Source organism: Microtus oregoni, unplaced genomic scaffold (assembly GCF_018167655.1).
Source record: "Microtus oregoni isolate MIOR12 unplaced genomic scaffold, Mior012 000008F_ref0000371, whole genome shotgun sequence".
Classification (NCBI taxonomy): Eukaryota; Metazoa; Chordata; class Mammalia; order Rodentia; family Cricetidae; genus Microtus; species Microtus oregoni.
Genome location: NW_024543067.1, coordinates 52,945,870 through 52,967,008, shown reverse-complemented (window position 1 = coordinate 52,967,008; position 21,139 = coordinate 52,945,870). Strand labels below are relative to the sequence as shown.

The 21,139-nt window shown below is 45.7% G+C and overlaps 1 protein-coding gene across 1 annotated transcript; it reads right to left on the bottom strand.

Moving 5' to 3' along the window:
* Hepacam (hepatic and glial cell adhesion molecule) lies at positions 1-20,780 on the bottom strand. Its single transcript, XM_041657858.1, has 7 exons — positions 20,364-20,780; positions 6,049-6,390; positions 5,144-5,425; positions 4,544-4,643; positions 3,312-3,385; positions 3,073-3,143; positions 1-2,485 (listed from the first exon to the last, which is right to left on the bottom strand). The coding sequence occupies exons 1-7, from the start codon at positions 20,446-20,448 to the stop codon at positions 2,183-2,185; spliced, it is 1,257 nt and encodes a 418-aa protein (XP_041513792.1). The 5' UTR covers positions 20,449-20,780; the 3' UTR covers positions 1-2,182.
* Between the last annotated feature and the right edge of the window lie 359 nt (positions 20,781-21,139).

The window sequence follows — 21,139 nt, the reverse complement described above, 5'->3', positions numbered from 1 at the left end:
AATGGATGGATGGAGTGATGGCTCTGGAATGGATGATTTGGAATTTGGAAAGAAAGTGGAAGAAGGTAAGAGAAAAGGAGATAGCTTGTACATTTAGGTTCCTCATTTGTTCAGTTTGCATATGTGAAGATGACGTTTTCATTTCATCAAAAGTTTATTGAGCATCCAGGGTGTGCTATACACTCTGCCAGATGCTAGTAATACAAAGAGGAAGATCAAAACAGAGCAAAACAAAAATGAAAACAAACAAACAAAAAATAACTTCCTTACTTACCCCCGATTTAAGGCAAATTTGGCTTGAGTCTGGGAAGTCAGCCCTGCCGGAATACAGCACCAGGGTGTGGCATGCTCCCATCTCACCCTATCCCTCACCCCTGTATCTCGAGGCCGACCAAGGTCGTCCTTCTCCAAGTCTTACATCTCCTAACCTGCCTGTGCTATCACCTACGTGCACTATTTTATGGAGGATGGGGCAGCTGGGAAGGTTAGTGGATTGTGGCTTCTGGCTAAGCAAGGCGAGTTGCAGACAAGTCACGTGATCAGGGAGAAAGCCATCGGACTGGAAAGCTGAGGGACGCACTGGTGAGGTGAGGGGATATAGGCAAGCTAGAAATCTTGGTGCCTGCAGGGCTGGTGTTCTGGTGTGGAGGTGATGGATATGGGGCCTTGGGAGTTGCTTGTGGGATGATGCAGAGACAGAACTGAAGTTTAGACGTTGAGGAGGGACAGGAGACATCAGGTCCCTGAGGGCATTAGGTAAGAAGAGGGCAGAACATCCAGGACCCTCTTGTCTTTCAGCCATTTGTGTGCTTTCTGTCTTCACACAGTGGATTATTTCCTTTCTTCTAAAATCCCAAAGAGGTGGTGGCTGGGGAGTGGCCCAGCCCCTTAGTTCTCTGATGGTAGGGATTATGGAGCCGGCTCTGTCCACTGTCCTGGGTTCTGGGTATCTAGGAGCAAGGCAGGCGGAAAACAGAAGGCTAGGGAGTATGCTATGGCTGCCCTGATAGGCAGGCTGGGGAGCTGCTTCTTCTTTCTGGGTTTCTCTGCCGAGCAGAACCTTATTTCCTTACAGCCCCAGGAAGCCCCTCAACCTTTCTGCGGATGATTGAAATGCTTGTTTTGTAAGAAAACAAGGAAGAAGAGTGTGAATGGTCAAAATCAGGTCCTTCCCAGATGCAGCTTCTGGCTCAGTGGTGTGTGGCCATGCAAATCTCTAGAGCCATGGTTCTCAACTCTCCTAGTGTTGTGATCCTTTAATACAGCTCCTCATGCTGTGGTGACCCCCAACTAAACAATTATTTCATTGCTACGTCATAACTGTGATTTGCTACTGTTAGGAATCATAATATAAATATCTCATATGTGACCCCTGGCGGGGTTGTGACCCTCAGGTTGAGAACTACTGCTCTATAGGTACAAGTCCACCCACATTCCCATGAGCAAAGATAGGAAGAAAAATCAATATAGCATGCTTCTGAGGAAGCCATTGGAGGCCACCAAGCACTGAAAGCCTGATATTTTGTCCCTGCCTAATCCAGGTTCCTGGGGTTCTAGGAAGAATGCCCATAGGGTTCACCCTTGCTATCGGGAGGGATGGGGAACCAGGTGACCAGAAAGGTCCTCTCAGATTATGACTCCTTTGTGGTCAGAACAGGCCCTGTACACCCAGGAACCAGCATCAGACATCTTTAGTTAAGGACAGTTTGCGTTTGTGGATAAGTGACCTCTAATTTGGACTGGCGGGGCGGCGTGGGGGGGGTGTACCACAGACGTTAGGGATCAGAGGCGTGGGGGGTTGGGAGGTGGGTGGGAAAAATAAATGCTCCCTAGGAGGCGCGAAGGATGTCTCACTGGGTAAAATTACAGATGTTAGTTACCATAAAACCCTTCCGGGGATTGGGCCGGACATTTAATAATCTATGTAGTCCTAAAAGGGCACAGTTCACACCCACTGAGAGCACAGAGAACACAACCAGTAAACCCAGCACACATGCAACAGGGTTTAACACCGAGATCAGCGCTCCACCCCATTTGTGCAAGCTCACACACGTGTGCACCCTAAACGGGGATCTGGCCACGTTCTCCCATCGCACCAGGCCAGCGGCCCCGGAACTTCTCAGCCTCCCCCCCTGCTGCGGATAGCAGACCGTGGGCAACCGGAATGGACTCCCAAGGCAGCTCAGGCACTGATCTCCACCTGCCCAGACTCGTCCTGCTCGCGGATTCTGTGCACGCCTGCAGTCCGGAGTGTGTGCGAGGCACTGCGCGAGCGGCCAGGCGAGCTTGGGGCCCTTGGCGGTGACGTGTGCGTCCGGCCGGTGGCGGGGGAGCGCACTGGGGAGCGCGGGTAGCGGCGGGCTGAGCGGATGGGCAGCCCGGGACTGCGGCCCGGCACTGGTGGTGACACAGAGTAGCCAGGCGGGCCAGGCTCTGTGGTGCTCCGAGGCTCTGTAACGGGGTTCTCATCCTGCTCCGGAGAGTCCTGCAAACACAAGCGCCACAAGGGTCAGCGGTCCCGAGACAACAGAAGCGGGGCGGGGGGGGGGGGGAGTCCCTCAGAATTTTCACCCACACCTCCAAGTCCGACTAGGTGGCAGACACAAGTCTAGGAATACACAACATTTAGTATGACCCAGGCACATGTCAAGTACTCAGTAAATGTTAGCATGCATCAGAGCCTTGTCTCTTTATCCTCTTTCAGACCTGGTAGTGGAAAATGGGCATTGCATGTGAGCACAAAGAACAGATGAAGGGCTCTGAAGCCCACAAGCAGGTCTTGTGACAGGCGGTAGCCAGGATGTAGTGGAAGCTGGGGTACATCATGATATTTGGAATGCATCCAGTCAGCTTTGCATACGGACTATGGCCTATATCGCGAAAGCCGGGTCTGCTACTCATTTACTTGTTTAGCCCTTCACAAGTTTTCTCTCTCCTTGCCTCTTTTTTTTTTTTTTTTTTTTTAATCTCTAAAGTGGAGAGGACACAAAGATTTCTGCAAATACTGCAAAGGGGTGGTCACATCACCGGCTCCCAAGCGGTCCATGGAGATTCCTTGACAGAGCAGCTCACCTTGTCTTTCAGGATATAGAGTGCCATCGGGTTCTTCCGCTCCTGTTCTCCACTTCGGGGCAGGGTGTCTGCTGCATAGAAAAGAACAGAGTGTCTGGTCCAGGGATAAATCCTATATATCACCCAGCTCCAGTATGCTTTGCTAGTCGGACTTTCTCATAACCCACTCTTCCTTTTCCCAGCAGGCCTCTCTGATCTGAGCGCTGATGGGCTGGGCCAGTGGGTGGCTGAGAGCTCACCTTCTGATTTTAGGCGGTCATCATTCTGATCCATGTATTCCAAAGAGTTTTGCTTTTCCAACTTTCTCTTCTTCCTGCAAATCAACCAACCCCCACCAAAAACAGAGCTATTGGACATGAACAGAAAAGCTAAAGAACAGACCCAGGAAGGGTTCTAATGACCACAGAAGAAGCCTTATGATGGGAAGATGGACTGGGCATGGTGGTTATTCAGAAACTTTGGAAAGCGGGGCAGTGGTGGCGCACGCCTTTAATCCCAGCACTTGGGAGGCAGAGGCAGGCAGATCTTTGTGAGTTCGAGACCAGCCTGGTCTACAAGAGTTAGTTCCAGGACAGGCTCCAAAACCACAGAGAAACCCTGTCTCGAAAAACCAAAAAAAAAAAAAAGAAACTTTGGAAAGAGTCCCATCTAGGTTTGCATGCTAAGATAGTTGCTAGCATTGTGACTGTGGGGAGGCCATTTATCCAGGGTTGGTTTCAACATCTCTGTCTGTAAACTGCGGGTGCTATGACTTAAAAGGTGGTACATTAACCCAGCTAGACTGTGTAACTCAAAGAAAAAGCCACCATCAGCAGTGCCGGGGTGATCAGCGGTAGCTGAACACAGATGCAGTACCATATACAAAGGAAAAATACACCTGGAAAGAGGAGGAGAAAAAAAATCAAAGAGATGAGACTAGAACTCGGGAGCTGGGGTGGAGGGATAGCTCAGTTGGCAGTGATTGCCTAGTAAGTGTGAGGTCCTGAGTTCAATTCCAAGAATCCACATAAAAAAGATGGCTGTGGTAGCCCACAATTGTAGTCCCAGAGCACTGGGTAAAGCGGAGAGAGCCCAGATCCCTGAGGCTCAGTGTCCAGCCAGCTTAATCTAATTCATATGATCCAGGCTGATGGAAGACCCTGCCTCACAATGACAACAACAAGAATCCCAAAATGGATGGTTTCTGAAGAATACGCTGGAGGTCTATCTCTGGCATCCACATACATGGGCATTTACACACACAAGCACCAACAACACATACCCGTACTCACACCTATACAAGCATGTGCATAAGCACAAACACACACACACACAAACACAGAATAGAGCTTGGGAAATAGGGATGCAGCTCCGTAATAGAGTGTGCCTAGTATGTACATGGCCCCGGATTCAATATATTGCAATCCCTCAATATTAAAGCTGGGATTGAATTAGGCTGAAGGAAGAACTAAGATGTGAAAGTTGACGTCACCTAGACTTTTTGGAGGGTTTCCAGCAGGCACAGACTGTCACCAGGGTCACAAGGAGAAAGATGCCTCCTGTAGACAAGATGATATAGAGGGAGCTTCGTCCTAAGCAAAGAGAGGCGGGGAGGAAGGGACAATTTGAGAAGGGGAGCAGGTGCGGTGAGTAGGACACTAGCAACTGAGAGGATAGACAAGGGCCCCCGTAGCGTGGGTAGGCAATGGCAGAGCTTCCCTGGAGCTACCCTTCCGTTTGTGCCTGTCCTCCACAGACAGTCAGCCCATCTCTAATTGGTCTCATGCCCTCTAAACCAGTGGTTCCCAACCTGTGGGCCACAACCTATTAGGGGGCAAAGGGCCCTTTCACAGGGGTCACCTAAGAGCATCGGAAAGCATGGATAATCTATATGAGAACTCATAATGGTAGCAAAATTACTGTTATGAAGTAGCAACAAAAATAATTTTATGGCTGTTGTCACTACAACATGAGGAACAGTATTAAAGGTTGCATTATTAGAAGGTTGAGAACCACTATTCTATAGAGTTACTCTCTGGAATGCCTTTAGTCCTGGCGAACCCTCGTATCTTGGGCAGGCAGGGAGACTTACTATACACGGTGATCTTGACAGGCAAGCTTCGGACCTGGCTGATAGGGTTCTCCACCACACAGCTGTATAGGTCATCATCCTCCATGAGGACTCGGGTGATGGTGAGCACCTTTTGGTCAGGGGACAGGAGCATTCGGGAGTCATTGAGGAGGGGTTTGCCATCCTTTAGCCAGGTGTAGCTGGGTTTGGTGCCATTCTCATGGGAGCAGTTGAGGGTGAAGGCCTCGCTGAGCTCCAGCACAGTGGTTGAAGCCACTAACACCTGTGGTCTTGAAATGGGCACTGAGCCCCAGAAATGGGGGATGGAAATGCCTGTGAATCATAGTCTTCAACACTATTCCCCCTTCTTTATTCTCCCATCTTTCAAAATACAACAGTTCAGACAGTGGGCTGAGATCCTTAGCTTAGGTTCTTTCCCATAATTTATCCGTCCAACCATCCACCTATCCATCCATCCATCCATCCATCCATCCCTTCTTCATCCACTCATTCTTCATCAAGTAGCTTCTAGACTGAACAACACAGCCATGATGAGTGTGCTCTTTCCCTTCTTCCTAAACACCATTCTAAAACCACTGAGCTTTACTTAAATGGATCGAGCCTAGAAGACACTTTAGTTGGGGGAGATCTAGGTCTAGCTCTCTAAGTTTAACGCTAGGCTCTGTCAGTCATATGAGCTTGGGCAAGTTACTCTATTAAATCATTTTCCTTGTCTTCAAAATGGAGAGAGCAATGTTATCTAGCCCTTGATTATTGTAAATGTTAAGCAGGCTGGTCTGTGCAAATACTCTATGCTAGCTGTGCCTAGGCACCACCTTCTAATGCCCCCTTAACCTTTTGTGGTTTTGGGGGGTCTAGCCTCAGTCCCAATCTTATCCTGCCTCCTTCCCTACAGAGTGTTTTACCATCTACTGTGAGATTGATGGTCTTCTCTCCTGTGAAGGTATCATCAGTGATGGAGATCTCCACTTCATAGGTTCCCTCGTCCGCCAGCTGCAGGTCGCTGAGAAGCAAGGAGCCATTTTCAAAGAGCCGGATACGGTCTCGATAGTCAGGCCGCAGAGTGCCGATGACCTCTGTGCCTATAGACTGCACCACAGTCACCGGCTTGTCACGCTTCAGCTGCCACTTCACCACAGGCTTGTCGCTGCTGGTGCTGCTGTACTGCACAGAAAGCAGGGCAGACTTCCCCACCGTGCCGTGGATCAGACGTACTGGGCTGGTGATGTTCACCCCCTCCAGGGGGACTGCAAACAGAGACCCATTGGGGAAGAGGGCAGTGTCAGGCCCTTAGCTTCATAGCCCAATCCACCTTCAAGCCCTCTGACCTTCCTCACACCTTTAAACCCTTAGCTTCCCACCAGTTCTGGCTTCCACCAGCGCCATTGCCTTTCCAACAGACCTTTGCTATCTCTCCTGTGTCTTTCTTTCCTCAAAGCCATCCCAGGTCTTCTATGGCTTAGTCTCTCTGGCATTTTCCCCATTGTCTACCTCTTGCAGAAGATTACACCTATCCTACATTCTATGTGTTCTTCTCACAGAAATATTGACTGACATCTAATGTGGCAAATTTAATAATGAATCAAGATGGCAGGAAATAGAGAAAGCACCAGAACTTAGATTCCCCTAGAAGGAGGCACGTATGCTGAGCCAATGCTCAGGATGAAGATGCTTAGGACCTAAAAACAGGTACTTCCCAGTCACACAAAGAATCCCAAGTCCTTACCTCAAGTATAACTGTATCTTACCAGGAGGGCTCAGTTTATAAAACAGTTTGGCAACTGGGGAAGTTCAGGGAATTCACCTATACACCAGCCCTGTTTGTATTTTCTACAGAGGAAGAGCTTGAATGGGTAGAATGGAGAGTTTGGAACCGTAAGGCCTTGCAAGACGGGGCTCTACCACTTGCTGCCTGTGTGCGTTTGGATAAACAATCTTTCTAAGCCCCATTTTTCTCATTTACAAAAGAAAAATATAGTGACTATAAACCAGGCAGTAGCCTGTAATTCCAGCTCTTTGGAGGTAGAGACAGGGGATCAGAAGTTCAAGATCATTGTTATCATTCTTGACTACACAGTGAGTTGAAGTATGAGGCCAGCCTAGGATATCCTATCTCAACATATATGAGAGAGAGAGAGAGAGAGAGAGAGAGAGAGAGAGAGAGAGAGAGAGAGTTGGGGATGTACGGGATGTAGGGCTTTGCTTTTCTATTTCTTCTACTTGTATTTGATCGTCTGGACCAAATCAAGAGGTAGGTGAACTCAAAAGCTTGGTTATGGTAATTAAAGCAAATTTTATTTGCTGAACACATTCCATTCGTTTTAAGAGCAGGTGCTATGTTAAGTATGGGCTCCTCCTTTCTGTAAAAAGTCAAGGCAAAGCCCGCTCACCACTTTGCCACCTCTCTGGGCCTCAGCTTCTTCATTTGTGCACTGAAGTAGTTAGTGTGACCAGCATGATCGCTAAGCAGTTTCCAACTCTCACTTCCTATGCCTCATCAGCCGGTGTCATTCAAACCCCAGGAGATGACCCTGCAGAAAAAGCCACTGTAGGTGTGAATGTCTGAATATCATTCGCTAATTGGAGGGAAGCCGTGTGCTGAGGAAGTTAGGACAGACAATGATCTCTATTTGTGAACCTTTTCTCTCATCTCATCTTGAGAGAGAGTCTACCTGTGTTGTCCAGGGCTACCTCTACCTCACAATCGTCTTGCCTCGACCTCCAGAGTGTTGAGGTGACAGAAGCATGCCAAAACACCCTCTCATAACTAATTATTTTTACATTAATTTTTTGAGATAGCATCTCATGTATCCAAGGCTGGTCTCAGACTTGATCTATAGGCAAGAATGACCTTGAACGGATCTTCTTCCTGCCTCCACCTCCTGAGTCCTGAGATTGCTGACATGTGGCGCCACCCCCAGTTGTATGCCATGTTCATAATGATCCTAGGGCTTCGTGTACAGTACGCAAGAGCTTCATCAGTTGAGCTACACTGCGGCCCCTCAAACGCGATTTTTAAAGATTTATTTGTATTTTATATGTATAAGTGTTTTGCCTGAATATATGTATGTGCACCATATGCCTGTCTAGTACCTAGGGAGACCAGAAGAAGGTGCCAGGTCCTTTGAAACTAGAGTTACAGATAGCGTGACCTACCATGTATGTGCTGGGGATCGAACCTGGGTCCTCTGCAAGAACAAGTGCTCTTAACTACTGAGCCATCTCTCCAGCCTTAAAGATTATTTACTTTTGTTTTTTATTTATCTGTATATATGTATGTGTCTATGTGAGTGTATATTATACAGCTCTGGGTGCACGTCGAGAAGACAATGGATTCCTTGAAGTTGAAGTCATAAGCTGTTGCGAACCTCTTGGCTTGAGTCCTGGAATCTGACCTCAGGTCTTTGGGGAGACCAAGAACTGCTCTTAGCTTCTGAGCTATCTTTGTAGTGCTCCCCCCCCTCTACATCATTTTTTTTTTGAGACAGGGTCCCACTGTGTAGTCTGGCTGGCCTAAAACTTGCTACATAGACCAGGCTGACCTTGAATTCCCAGAGACCCACCTGTCTCTGCCTCCCAAATACAGTGACTAAATGCATTTGTCATCATTCCTGACCAAATCTCAAACATTTTTTTAAAACAAAAATGTTTTCATTTTCCTAAAAATTTTACATAAAAATGGAAATAAATGAAATATGGTCCCATCTACCTTACTTGTTTTGGAAGACGAGATGATGGGGCCTGAGTTGTCCTCCCCAATAACACAAAGAGCTATTAGGCATTCCCATGGCCCTGTGTATCAGACTGAAGTCCAGCTGTTCACGTAACCTGCAAAGTTTCTTTCAACTTTCAGTTTATGTGATGGCTTAAACGGGTTTTCCTGTCTAACAACTACTAGGTCCCGTTCTTGGCTAGATTTAGAAAAGCAAGCTTTCAAATTTCTCTGAGTGAACAAAGGGGCTTTGGTATGTATGACTTGAGGTGGTTCTGGGAAAAATCACAGAGTATACTTAAAGACCTCCATGCTCAAATAGCAAGGTCACGTCTCAGGACCTGGTCTAAAACTGTAGTATTAGCACATGCCAATGACATGTGTGGGGTCACCCAGGAGGTTCACAAAGCTGAGTAAGGAAGGACCAGAGAGAGGGAGCATTGGTTAACAGAAGACCCAAGTTTAGGTCCCAGCACCCATACCAAGTGGCTCCCAACCACCTGGACTCCAATTCCAGGGAATCTTCTGGCCTCTGTGAGCACTTAACACACACATGTGCGCGCGCGCACGCGCGCGCGCGCACACACACACACACACATAAATAAATAAAAATAAATAAATAAATATTTTTTTAAAAAAAATTGAAGGACTAGAGAGATGGATTAGCAGTTAAGAGCATTGGATGCTCTTCCAGAGGCTCTGGGTTCAATTCCCACATGGTATCTTACAACTCTCTGTAACTCCAGTTCCTGGGGATCTGTCATTCTAACACAAATACACATGCAGGCAAAACAACAATCAATGTACATAAAATAAATAAATCATTTAAAAAAGAAAAAATTAAACTTTTGAGTACCATCCCTGCTGTGGTTTGTCCCTCGACCGTTTGTGTGTTGTCAGCCTTCCCCTCAAGGTGATGGTATTAGGAGAAACTGAAACCTTTAAGAGTACAGTGGGGTGGGGCAGTGGTGGCTTACACCTTTAATCCAAAAGTAGGCAGAGCCTGGTCTACAGAGCAAGTTTCAGGACAGGTTACAAAGCTACAGAGAGAAACCATGTCTCAAAAAACAAAAAGAAAGAAAGAAAGAAAGAAAGAAAGAAAGAAAGAGAGCCCAGTGGGTTAGCTCACTGTGAATACTGTCCTTGGAAAGAACTGAGATAGTTATTGTGGGACTTTGTGCCAATTTTTCAGAAATTAAATTGTTACAAAAGAATGATCCTAAGCACCACTCGCACACGGCTTCCTGTTTTACTGTGTGATCTCTCTTCTCCTCCACGTTCTGTGATGCCATCTACTGTACTATGATAGGATGTGTGAGGTCTGCTCCAGAGCTGATGTTACATGGCTTAGACTTTCTTCCTCCAAAATTACGAGCTAAGTAAACTTCCTTTCTTAATAAACTGTTCAGCCACAGATATTTCATTATAGAAATGGAAAACTGACTAACACAGATCTTGAGCATCAAACGACACTTCTCATTTTCCTCTACCAGCGACAACCCCAGAAAGAAAGACATTATATTTATCAATTACCCTTCTCTCTTATGTAATCTCTGCTCTCTCTATCTCTCTCCGCGGATTATATTCCATCCCATTTCAAGGTGTCACTAGTCCCCCCACTTTTTTTTAAAGATTTATTTATTTCTTATGTATACAGCGTTCTGCATGCCTGTATGCCAGAAGAGGGCACCAAATCTCATTATAGGTACCTGGGAGGGCACCATGTGGTTGCTGGAAATTGAACTCATGACTTCTGGAAGACTAGCTAGTGCTCTTAACCTCTGAGTCATCTCTCCAGCCCTTCAGTAGCCTTTTTAAAAATGATGTTTCCCCTTGTAATTCTGCTTTTTTTAAAAAATCAATTTATATTATATTGTGGATAAAAACACTGGAGACAATACAACTTTTGACTGCCTCCTAATTTACACTACCCTAAGTGCCGGCCTTCCTTATGCCTGTGACCATGGGTATGCCCACAAGGAGAAGGGACACACGCACACTCATTGTAAGAGGATGGCGCCATCTTTCTTGGATGCTGATGACAAGAACATTTTTGCTGAGCATGACCAGTTGCCTAGAAACTGGAAAGAATCTAAGTTTGGGTTTCATAACTTTCAGAGACATAGAGAACTGGGACAGGAGCCAAAGCAGAAAGCAGAAATGAGGAAACAGCTAACACCTCAGGTCTAGGGTGGCAATAAAAGGGAGGAGGATTATTTTACCTAGAGGAGCAATTAGCTTAATCTTTGTCTCTCAGGCCTCTTTGTGTAGAAAGTCTCTGTTCCACTACAGAAGGTACGATCTCAAGATCTACCTAACTAAACCATGCCCTAGTGTTTATAAAGGTCAGAAACATCTACTCAAGGACGATTTGACACCCTGTGACACCGAGGAAAGGCAAACCTCAAGAATGTATCTACACAGAGCCGTGATCCTTTTCTTCGTCCCTTAAAGGAATCTCCATGCCTTAAATTTTTCTTTCAGAACCATCAGAGGGGTGATGCTGAACGCATGTTATAGGGCTCTCTGCACCTTACCCATTCTCTAGCACCAGGAACCACACTTGCAATCCTTTCTGTCTGAAACAGGCTTTGTTTGCATGGGTCTTTGAGCATCCTAGGTTCCCTGCCCTGGGCTTTTCCCAACTGTGCGATTTCCTTTCTGAAGCCTGGTAGCAAGACCCAGATGCAATAATCCAAGGGCAGCGAGAACTTTGTTCTCTGAGAGAAGGAACATTTTGTTTTCTGTTTTGAGTTTTTAATATCCTTCCGACTTAGTGATGATCCTGAGGAAAGCAACATAGAAGGGGGAAAGAGACAAACTGCATGGTGGGTTGGTGACATCATCATAGAGCCACATCACAGAAAACATCACAAGACTGCTCAGCTAGCAAAAGTCAGCTTGACCCAGGACCATCTAAAATCGTCTGGGGCAACAAGACCAATGGAAATAACTACCATCTGTCCTAAAATTCAGCACAATATGTCTGGATCATTGGCCTTACAGAATTCCTGATCCCATCACGTATCTGATGCCCTGACACATCCAAAGACCACATATAAGGTCGAAAGCATGGAGCAAACCCTGCTCTAGAAACCCTCTCCATTCCTGAAGTTCCCTACCATGTCTGTTACCTAAGGTTTGCTCCTGAGTGGCATTGGAGAGGCCTGTTCCCACTAAGGGCACCTTCACTCTGAAATTAACTTCCTCCCAGTTCTTTTCTTTGTCTCATCTCTGAATTCTTTCTTTGATGGCTATCAAAATCTGGAAACACAGGATTGGCAGTCTCCACAATCCGTTATCACTATCCCTGAGACCTCTGTCGACCTCATCCCTGGCAGCAGTCTGAGAAAACGACCCCTCCTCGTCATTTTTACTATACAAGAGCATCATTTGTTGTGTAATGGTTGGGATTACTGCATTGTATGCTGTTCTCCTGTTGAGGCCTGGACCGTGACTGTGAAATCATTGGAAATGTTTCAAAATCATTCAGGGACATATTAGGAAGCAGAAACTGTGAAGAAGTCCCTTGAGATTCAGGCAAAGGGGAGTCAGGGGCTTTTAATCTACTCCTTAAGAAACATAGATGTTCAGGAATAATTTAAGCCTATATTAAGACAACATGAGAATTATCATGTTTGTGAATTGAAACTGTCAATATTGTTAATCTGTCCATTCTGGCAAATAAAAAAAAACATACCTACAAGTTGACCTATAATTTAATACTCTACTGTTTAGAACTCAGGAGGCTTCCTTACTTACTGCACTAGAGCAGACATGATATGATGCGTCAGTTTATGACCAAACTGACCATCACAGAGCAAGGACAGGGTGTTTTGTCCTTCTATGACAGGGCCAGTGCTTTGGAGTCGCCCTTGGCAAAACTGCTTTATTACACCCTCCCCTTTGTCCTACCCAAGGTTTCTTTTTTCATTACTTTTACAACTATTATGTTCTTTTTTGTCTGGCACTTCAAATTCTGAAAGAGAAGCCCTGGTGCAACTGTCCTGCTAGGAATGAAGATATTCTAAGGAGACATGTGTACTCTCTCTTTGGCTGTCAATACTACCGAAACAATGGTCTCCAGGAACTGGAATTCCTCAGAATCTTATGAAAGGAGAAGAAAAAAGCCTGATGTCAACCAAAGAAAGAACTCATCTTCTAGCAAATAACAATAATAGCAATAATAATAATGTGTGTAGTTCTGACTTGTCAGACCACCTTGCTTAAACAATGGTGGGTCAATAATAGGCAGGATCATATCCTGACCAGGACTGTTTAGTTACATATATTTCTAGCTCTTCATATAAACCTAAACTTCATGTCTGTACCCCAAAGGTGGACTTGTAGGGGTTGGGTCACTGGACCTTTTTGATTCTTCTTCCCAATGTGACTACACTAAATATCCTTTCTCTGTTTTATTATTTGTCCTTTTTTTTTTTGGTTTGTTTTTGTTTTTTTCTAGGCAGGGTTTCTATGTGTAACAACACTGTCCTGGAACTCACTCTGCAGACCAGACTGGCCTCGAACTCACAGAGATCTGCCTGTCTCTGCCTCCTGAGTGCTGGGATTAAAGGCGTGCACCACCACCACCTGGCTTTGTCTTTTTAAAAACATTTATTTGTTGTTTGTTTGGTGGTGGCATGGTATGTGCTCGATGGCACGGGGCACTTCAGTTCCCCTGTCAACTGTGTGTGTTCCTGCGGATTGTGAAGCTTGGCAACAATTATCTTTACCCACTGAGTCATCGCACCAGCCTCTTCCTTATTTGTCTTTTTAATTAGCCGTTGAGGATCAGTGTCTGAGCCTAGCGTGTTAGGGTTGTCAGGGCCAAGGCTCTGACTCAAACGGTTACGTAGCTTGTCCAACATAAAACACATCCATTGATGTGAAGGGTAACTCGAAGAAAAGTAACATGTTTAAAAAGAACTGCAGGAGCTAGTCAATCCCGGAAGGGGGAGGTTCATGGCAATGTTCCAGAGAAGAAAGAAGGAGATGACTCAGATGAGAAAGACCCCTTACTCAACATTTGGCCTTCCTGGCTTATACTCTACTCCCACAAAACGTTTATACTCTTCCCCACTAAGTTGTGTGTGAGCATGCACTCTCCTGTAAACTATGTGTGTGATGAGCATGCACTCCCCCAGTAAGCTGTGTGTGAGCATGCACTTTCCCAGTAAGCGGGTATAAGCATGCTCTTCCCCATTAAGCTGTGTGTGTGAGTATGTACTTCCCCAATAGGCTGTGTGTGAGCATGCTCTTCCCCTCTAGGCTGTGTGTGAGTATGTTCTTCCCCACTAGGCTGTGTGTGAGCATGCTCTTCCCCACTAGGCTGTGTGTGAGCATGCTCTTCCCCACTAGGCTGTGTGTGAGCATGCTCTTCCCCACTAGGCTGTGTGTGAGCATGCTCTTCCCCACTAGGCTGTGTGTGAGCATGCTCTTCCCCACTAGGCTGTGTGTGAGCATGCACTCCCCTCTAGGCTGTGTGTGAGCATGCTCTTCCCCACTAGGCTGTGTGTGAGCATGCACTCCCCACTAGGCTGTGTGTGAGCATGTACTTGCTAGTGTGTCCACTTATGCAGAGACCAGAAGGGAACCCTGGGTGTCCTGCTCTTCCACTCTCTGCCCTATTCCCTCACACAGAGACACTCACTGAACTTGGAGCTAGGCTGGCAGGCTTCAACAACCTTCCTGTTTCCTCCATGACTCCCTGTACTGGGTTTAACAGGCATGAAGTTGACCACACCAGTCTTTTTATATGGGCCCTGGGCATTTGAACTCAGTCTTCATGCTTACACAACAAGTATTCTTATCTACTGAGCCATCTCCTCAGGCTCCAACATGGAGCTTTAAGGATGATAAGTCCCTTAGAGCCAATTCTTGAGTAAACAGGGTCCTTCCCACCAACTCTGGGTTCCCAAGTACTGACCACAGAGTGCCAGGTTTCTTGAACCTCTTCTAGTAACAATAGTTATAATAAATAGTCCTTGGATATGTAGAAGTAAAAATAAATTTTTTCCCTATAGAACATGTTGGACAAATATCAGTTTAAGTAGACTGCAGATTTAAGTATGAAAGGGGAAATACCATTTTAAACAAAATAGGACAGTGTCTTAGTGACTTGAGAATAGATACAGAATTCCTAAAGAACAAAATAGCAGCAGCACCAGCAGCAACAACAACAAAAAACCTGGTAACCAGCTGGGTGTTGTGGCCAGCCTGGACTACCATAGTGATTTCCAGGCTAGCGTGGGCTGCAGATTGAGAGTCTGCTTCAAAAACAAAAACAAAGACAGAAGGAGAAAAAGAAAGCAACAGGAGAAAACATCCAGGCGACTCAATGGAAAACTGTTCAAATGATTTGGTACAAGGGCTGGAGAGATGGCTCAGCAGTTTAGAGCACATACTGTTCTTCCAGAGGGCCAGAGTTTGATTCCTGGCACCTGCATTGGGTGACACACAGCCACCTGTAACTCCATCATGTACATACTCAAAGCATACACACACACACACACACACACACACACTTGAAATAATTAATATATATATATATTTACATTTAAAAAGACTTGGTACTTCAGAAAAAGCAATTCAATTAACTGATAAAAATATGTGAAAAGCTCAACTTAATTATCATGTAAATATAAATTTAAACTATAACTTGATTCCATTTTCTAGTAATTAAGAAGATTGGGATGATTGGTTCATGAAGGCATTAACTTCGATGGATTAATTCGTCAATGGTTTATTCTAAGAGGGCTATCGAAAGGTAGGGCCTGCTTGGAGGAGTAAGTCCATGGGCGCATGTCTTGCCAGACCCCTTCCTGTCTGTCTTTACCTTCTGTCTGCCACGAGTTGATCTGCTCTCTCGCACGCATGTTCCCTAGGGATGTGATGGTCTCTCATCAAGCACAGACCCAGCAGCAGTGGAACCAAGTGACCGCGTGATAAGGGACAGGTAAGGGCGCTTTATATTCCAAATTACAAGGACACACTTGCAGCGTGTAATTGTCAATGGGATTCGGCATGTACACTCTGTAACTCGGATAATCCTGTGGGAAGAATGGGAGACTCAGTGGCCTTAGGCCTATGTGAATCTCCCGCTATGGGGCTGGGGGGAAGGGAGGGGAAAGTACAGGAAGAAATAAGAAGAAAAGTACCAACACCATGAATTATAAAAATAAGGCTTGATCACCTGACTGGAGGGACCAGACTAAAGTTTGGAATGATTAATTGTCTTTATTCTTGTTCCCTATAAAATGGACCGGTTGGTGATGGTCTGTGTAAAGCAGATTTGGGAATGATAACACTCTGTCTTCCTAGATTGCTGGCTCTCTGAATAAAGTGTTTAAAAATTCACTTCCTGCTTCTGTTCATTGGCCTCTGGTGGTTAACAAGCAACACAAACTACCTGGGTTCATATCTTGGTGAGTGCAAAGCCAAAATAAACATAGCCAAGACATAAAAGTGGAGAACGATTTATTATCTGAAGCAGGGAAGAAAAACATAGGATTTATTTCCAAAGCACTGCCCTCCTTAACACAGACAGAGACGAGATTTTATCTGGGGAGTCTATACATACTCATTCAGAGGTTGGTCCAACACCCAGTTTTATCACTTTGGGAGTATACCCCTGGACATGCTCAATACGATATGGAGTGCATGGTTAGAAGATTAAAGTTGTGACAGGATACCTCTGGGCATGCTCAGCTTGTGTCATAAACTTTATGTTGAAAATGAAGGTTCTTTGAAGGGACATTGACACAGGAGTCTGCTCTGAAGGTATATGCCTCAGTGGCTAACATAGCAACTGAAATACCGGGTGATTCAGAGGAAATAGCAAGATTTCTTTCTTTTCTTGAGACAAGGTCTCACTATGTGGTCCTGGCTGGCCTGGAATTTTCTATGTAAACTAGCCTGGCTTTGAACTCACAAAAATCCTCCTGCCTCTGTCTCCCAAGTGCTGAGATTAAAGGTTATGCCATCAACCTAGCCATAACTGTTTCTTTGTCTAAGGGATGATTACATGGGCTTGTTCACTTGCTAAGGGTCTATAGGACTATATCCTTATGTTAACTGCATCTTCTTCTATGAGTTTTTTAATTACACTATTTTTTAAACTAAAAAGGATCTCCATTGCAACATGGTAGGCTAAAAAAAAACAGTGGGTGTGATGGCTCGTATCTCTAATACCAGAATCCAGGAGGCTGAGGCATGATGATTGCCTTAAATTCAAGGTTGCCATGGACTACAATGTCAGACAGTTCTAATACCCACCCACTTCTTCAAATTCAGCACAGAAACCAGGCAGAGGAGTAGAAAAGTCCAGAGAATAAAAACATCCAAAGTTTGGATTTATATCATTATAACACCTTAGCCTCTGTGTAAGTCTTATTTGAATATCTTGTGAATTGTGCTATGGTGAGTTTAAGAAGGCTGAATTTGGTCTGATTTGGGGCCAGCCAGATGGTTTAATGGGTAAGGGTACTTGTCACCAAAGCTGATACATGGGACCCACAAAATGGACAGAGAGAACTGCCTTGTCTCCTGACCTCTGCAGTTATGTGCTGGAACTCCCACAAAATAAGCAAATAAATGTGAAGACAAAGAAGGGGAAGGCTGCGTCAAAGAAAGCCCAATTTGTCAACATCAGTGCCTGAATTTTCTTTTATGTGTATGAGTGTTTTGCCTGCATGTACATATATGTATAACACGTGTGCAGTGTCTGCAGGGGTCGGAAGAAGCCATTGTAGCCCCTGAAACTGGAATTGTGGATGGTTGTGAGCTACCATGTGGGTTCTGGGAATCAGACCTACGTTCTCTACAAGAGCAGTGGGCCCTCTTCATGGAACCTCCTCTCCAGCCCTCTCCTTGCCAATCTTAATACTTCCATAATAATTCCCATCTTCCATTACAGTTAGCACGGCCATGTAGCGAGTTCTAGCCAATAGAACCAGTGAAAGGGATATGTAGCACTCAGAGACTTATTTTGGAAACCCTCTTCCTTGTATCTGTTAAGGTTTTTTGTTTATTTGTTTGTTTGTTTGGTTTTTAATTTTCTCTTTGGCCAGGCATGATGGCCAACACCTTTAGTTCTAGCTCTCAGGACACAGGGACTGACACATAGATCTCCGTGAGTCTGAAGCCAGTCTGGTTTACATAGCAAGTACCAGGCCAGTCAGGGCTACAAAGTAAGAAGACCCTGCCTCAAATTCTCTACCTGGACTAAGTAGAGACAAACCCTACAGTGATCCACACATTGAAGCAGACAGAGTCCCATCAGCTTAGCATGATCCTTGAGAATGCTACACACTGAAGCAGACAGAGTTCCATCAGCTTAGCGTGTTCCTTGAGAATTCTACACACTGAAACAGACAGACTTCCATCAGCTTAGCATGGTCCTTGAGAACTCCATACATTGAAGCAGATGGAGTCCCATCAGCTTAGCGTGTTCCTTGAGAACTCTACACATTGAAGCAGACAGAGTTCCATCAACTTAGCGTGTTCCTTGAGAACTCTACACACTGAAACAGACAGAGTCCCATCAGCTTAGCGTGTTCCTTGAGAACGCTACACAATATCATCCTTCCTTTCCCAGGCCTACTCTATCACTTTAATACACTGGCACATAATATATGCCAAGGAATTCAATTTTGAAATTTATCTACTACAGAAACTGACATTTTCCTAAATAATACAGTAAAGATGGCAGAGTTTTATTACAGAATCTGCACTTTCATTGCTTGTTACAATAGCAGGACAGTAGTCTAGGGTCCAACAATTAGCTTTCATAAGTTATACCTAATATTGTTTGTTTGTGACAGGATCTCATGGAGCCCAGGTTGGACTCAAACTCACTATGTAGCCAAAGATAACCCTCAACTCCTGATCCTCCTTCTTCTACCTCTAAGGTGCTGAGATTACAGGCACGCACCGCCATGCCTAGCTCATAACTACTATCTTATTAACATGATTTATAATTAGAAAAATAGCTTTGCTGTGGGCTGAAGTACCTATCCTCAAACTCACATGCTGAAGTCCACATAATCCTCACCCCCAAGCCCCACATCTCACGGCTGGACTTCTTTTGGCGATGGAATCTTTGCAGAGCCAAGAAGTTAAAATGAGGTCATTCTGGAGCAGGGTGGATCCACTTCCGCACAAGTCCTTGTAAAACGGGGACATTTGAACACAGACACGCAAACAGGAAAACGCCACCTGAAGGCTGGAATTTTGCTGCCTCAAGCCAAAGAGACCGGAGCCAGATCTGTCCTTAAGGCTTGCAGAGGGACCGTGGCACCATCAATATCTTGATCTCTAGCATCTGCCTTTCAGAACTGCAAGACAACGATGTCCTGCTACCTAAACCACCTACTTTGTGCTGTTTGTTTCATCAGCTCAGAAGAATTAAATGGGCTTCCATTCTATTCTCTGTTGCCTCATTTTCCCAGCAATGCTTCATTGCACACCAAGGGATCCAAACGTCTATTGATCCTGCCAGTTCTCAAACTAAAGATCACTCAATTTCCCTGCCCACTGCTTATAGACTACCTCTCATCTTCGGAGACAGTTTTACAAGGGTTTTGCTGACCTCAATTCCTGCTTTTCTCTCAGCAATGCTGAACTTCTGGGCTCCGCCTAAACACACGAGACTATTTCAAGCCCTTGACCTTTGTCCATTTCCCAACAATCCTCTCACTCATGCGCCTACCTATCTTTCTCATCCTCTGAGATTCAGTGCAAACATTCTTCCTACGAGGAAACATTCCCTGGCTCTCGCCCACCCGTATCCTGCCCCACCAGCAACAGCTTCCTGGAGGGAGGCAGGTGACTATTTTTCTTTTCTAATTCCTTGCTTTTTGTTAAAACAATCTACGTCTCTGTTTGCCACACGAAAATGTGCATTTCTGGGCTCCCTGTCATTGTGTGTATGAACACAAAAACACATCGACAGTATTTAAAATAAGGTCAGTTCTCCATAGAATTGATAGGGGGCATTACAAGAGGTAGGTGTCTATGGCTTCGAGCGAATTATGAATAGGATGGATTATTATCCTAAACCAGGAGGCTCATTACCTACAAACTTCTTTTCTCTTTCAAGCAGTTTGACACTCAGAGAAGCCAGGGTGAAGGTTTGGGAGGCTCACCACCAAGATTTCCCCTCCTCCTCCCACCAAGAGCTCACATAATCCCCTGAAAAGAATGCTTGGACGGGCCCACGCCAACAAGTCATCCCATAAGAAGTGGCACAATGCCTTCCACCTAATGTACTGAATGCCGTGGGAGCTCCAAAGTCATGCAGCCTTGGGGGAGGGGGCCAGGGCCCAGGCAGGAAGCACAGGGAATGAAGAGATATATTCAACACTGATTCCTCAACTCACTGAGATCTTCCCACGGTCGTAGCGCTCTCTCCCCTCCTCCAGCCCTGAAGGTATCATGCTCTGTTCTCCCTCTCCCTCTCCGTCACAAGCCCCAACTTCTTTTCTCCAGGCCTTTCTGGTCTCCTACCTGGCTGGATGAGAAGCAGGTAGACAAAAGGAGCGAGGTGCAGGGCCCTGGAGGCTCTGGACAGGGCTCCCCTTTCTCTCTTCATTTTGGGTGGCGTTCTCCAGCTCTGGTGCAGACAATTAGCATGATTTCTCCACTCTGGGCACGTCCCTTTGTACCACTCGGAGTTTCTCTGCCCGGGCACAACCCTGCCAACTTCCCTCTGAATACACAGAGCTCTGTGTGTTGCTGGCCTTGTTCTCTCCTCTCGCTTTGCTCAGATCTAGCATTTTCTAGTTTCCAAGCCCTTCGCCCCCCTCCTAGTTTGGACAGGGGTATCTCCATGGCATGATAGTCTCCACTGCATGTTCCATCGTACTGGGCTCTGGTGGTCCAGCGGTTCTTGACCGTCCGGAGTAAGCCCCACTCCCAAGGCAGATGCCGATCCGGCCTCCGTGTCCCAACCTACATGGCTCCACCTCACACTCCTCCTTCAGCTTAAGAACAGACTTCTAATAAGGGAGAAAAGGTGGGGGTGGGTGGGGGAGCTTTTGGATATCCTTGGAAATGAGAGGCCTGAAAGAATTGCTGAAGACGTGGAAAGCCCTGTTTTACCCCAAGGGGAGAAGATTGGGGGATGGGCTTGAATTCTGTTTCTTTTTTTTTTTTAAGATTTATTTATTTATTAAGTATAAAGTGGTCTGCCTGCATATGTCCCTGCAGGACAGAAAAGGGCACCATATCTCATTACAGATGGTTGTGAGCCACCATGTGGTTCCTGGGAATTAAACTCAGGA

Coding starts and splice junctions, on each gene's coding strand:
- Hepacam (XM_041657858.1), bottom strand. CDS start 20,448: ATGAAGAGAGAAAGGGGAGCCCTGTCCAGAGCCTCCAGGGCCCTGCAC. Junction 4,644..5,143: donor TGTCAAGATCACCGTGTATA/GTAAGTCTCCCT, acceptor CTCTTTGCTTAG/GACGAAGCTCCCTCTATATC. Junction 3,144..3,311: donor TGACCGCCTAAAATCAGAAG/GTGAGCTCTCAG, acceptor TTTTCTATGCAG/CAGACACCCTGCCCCGAAGT.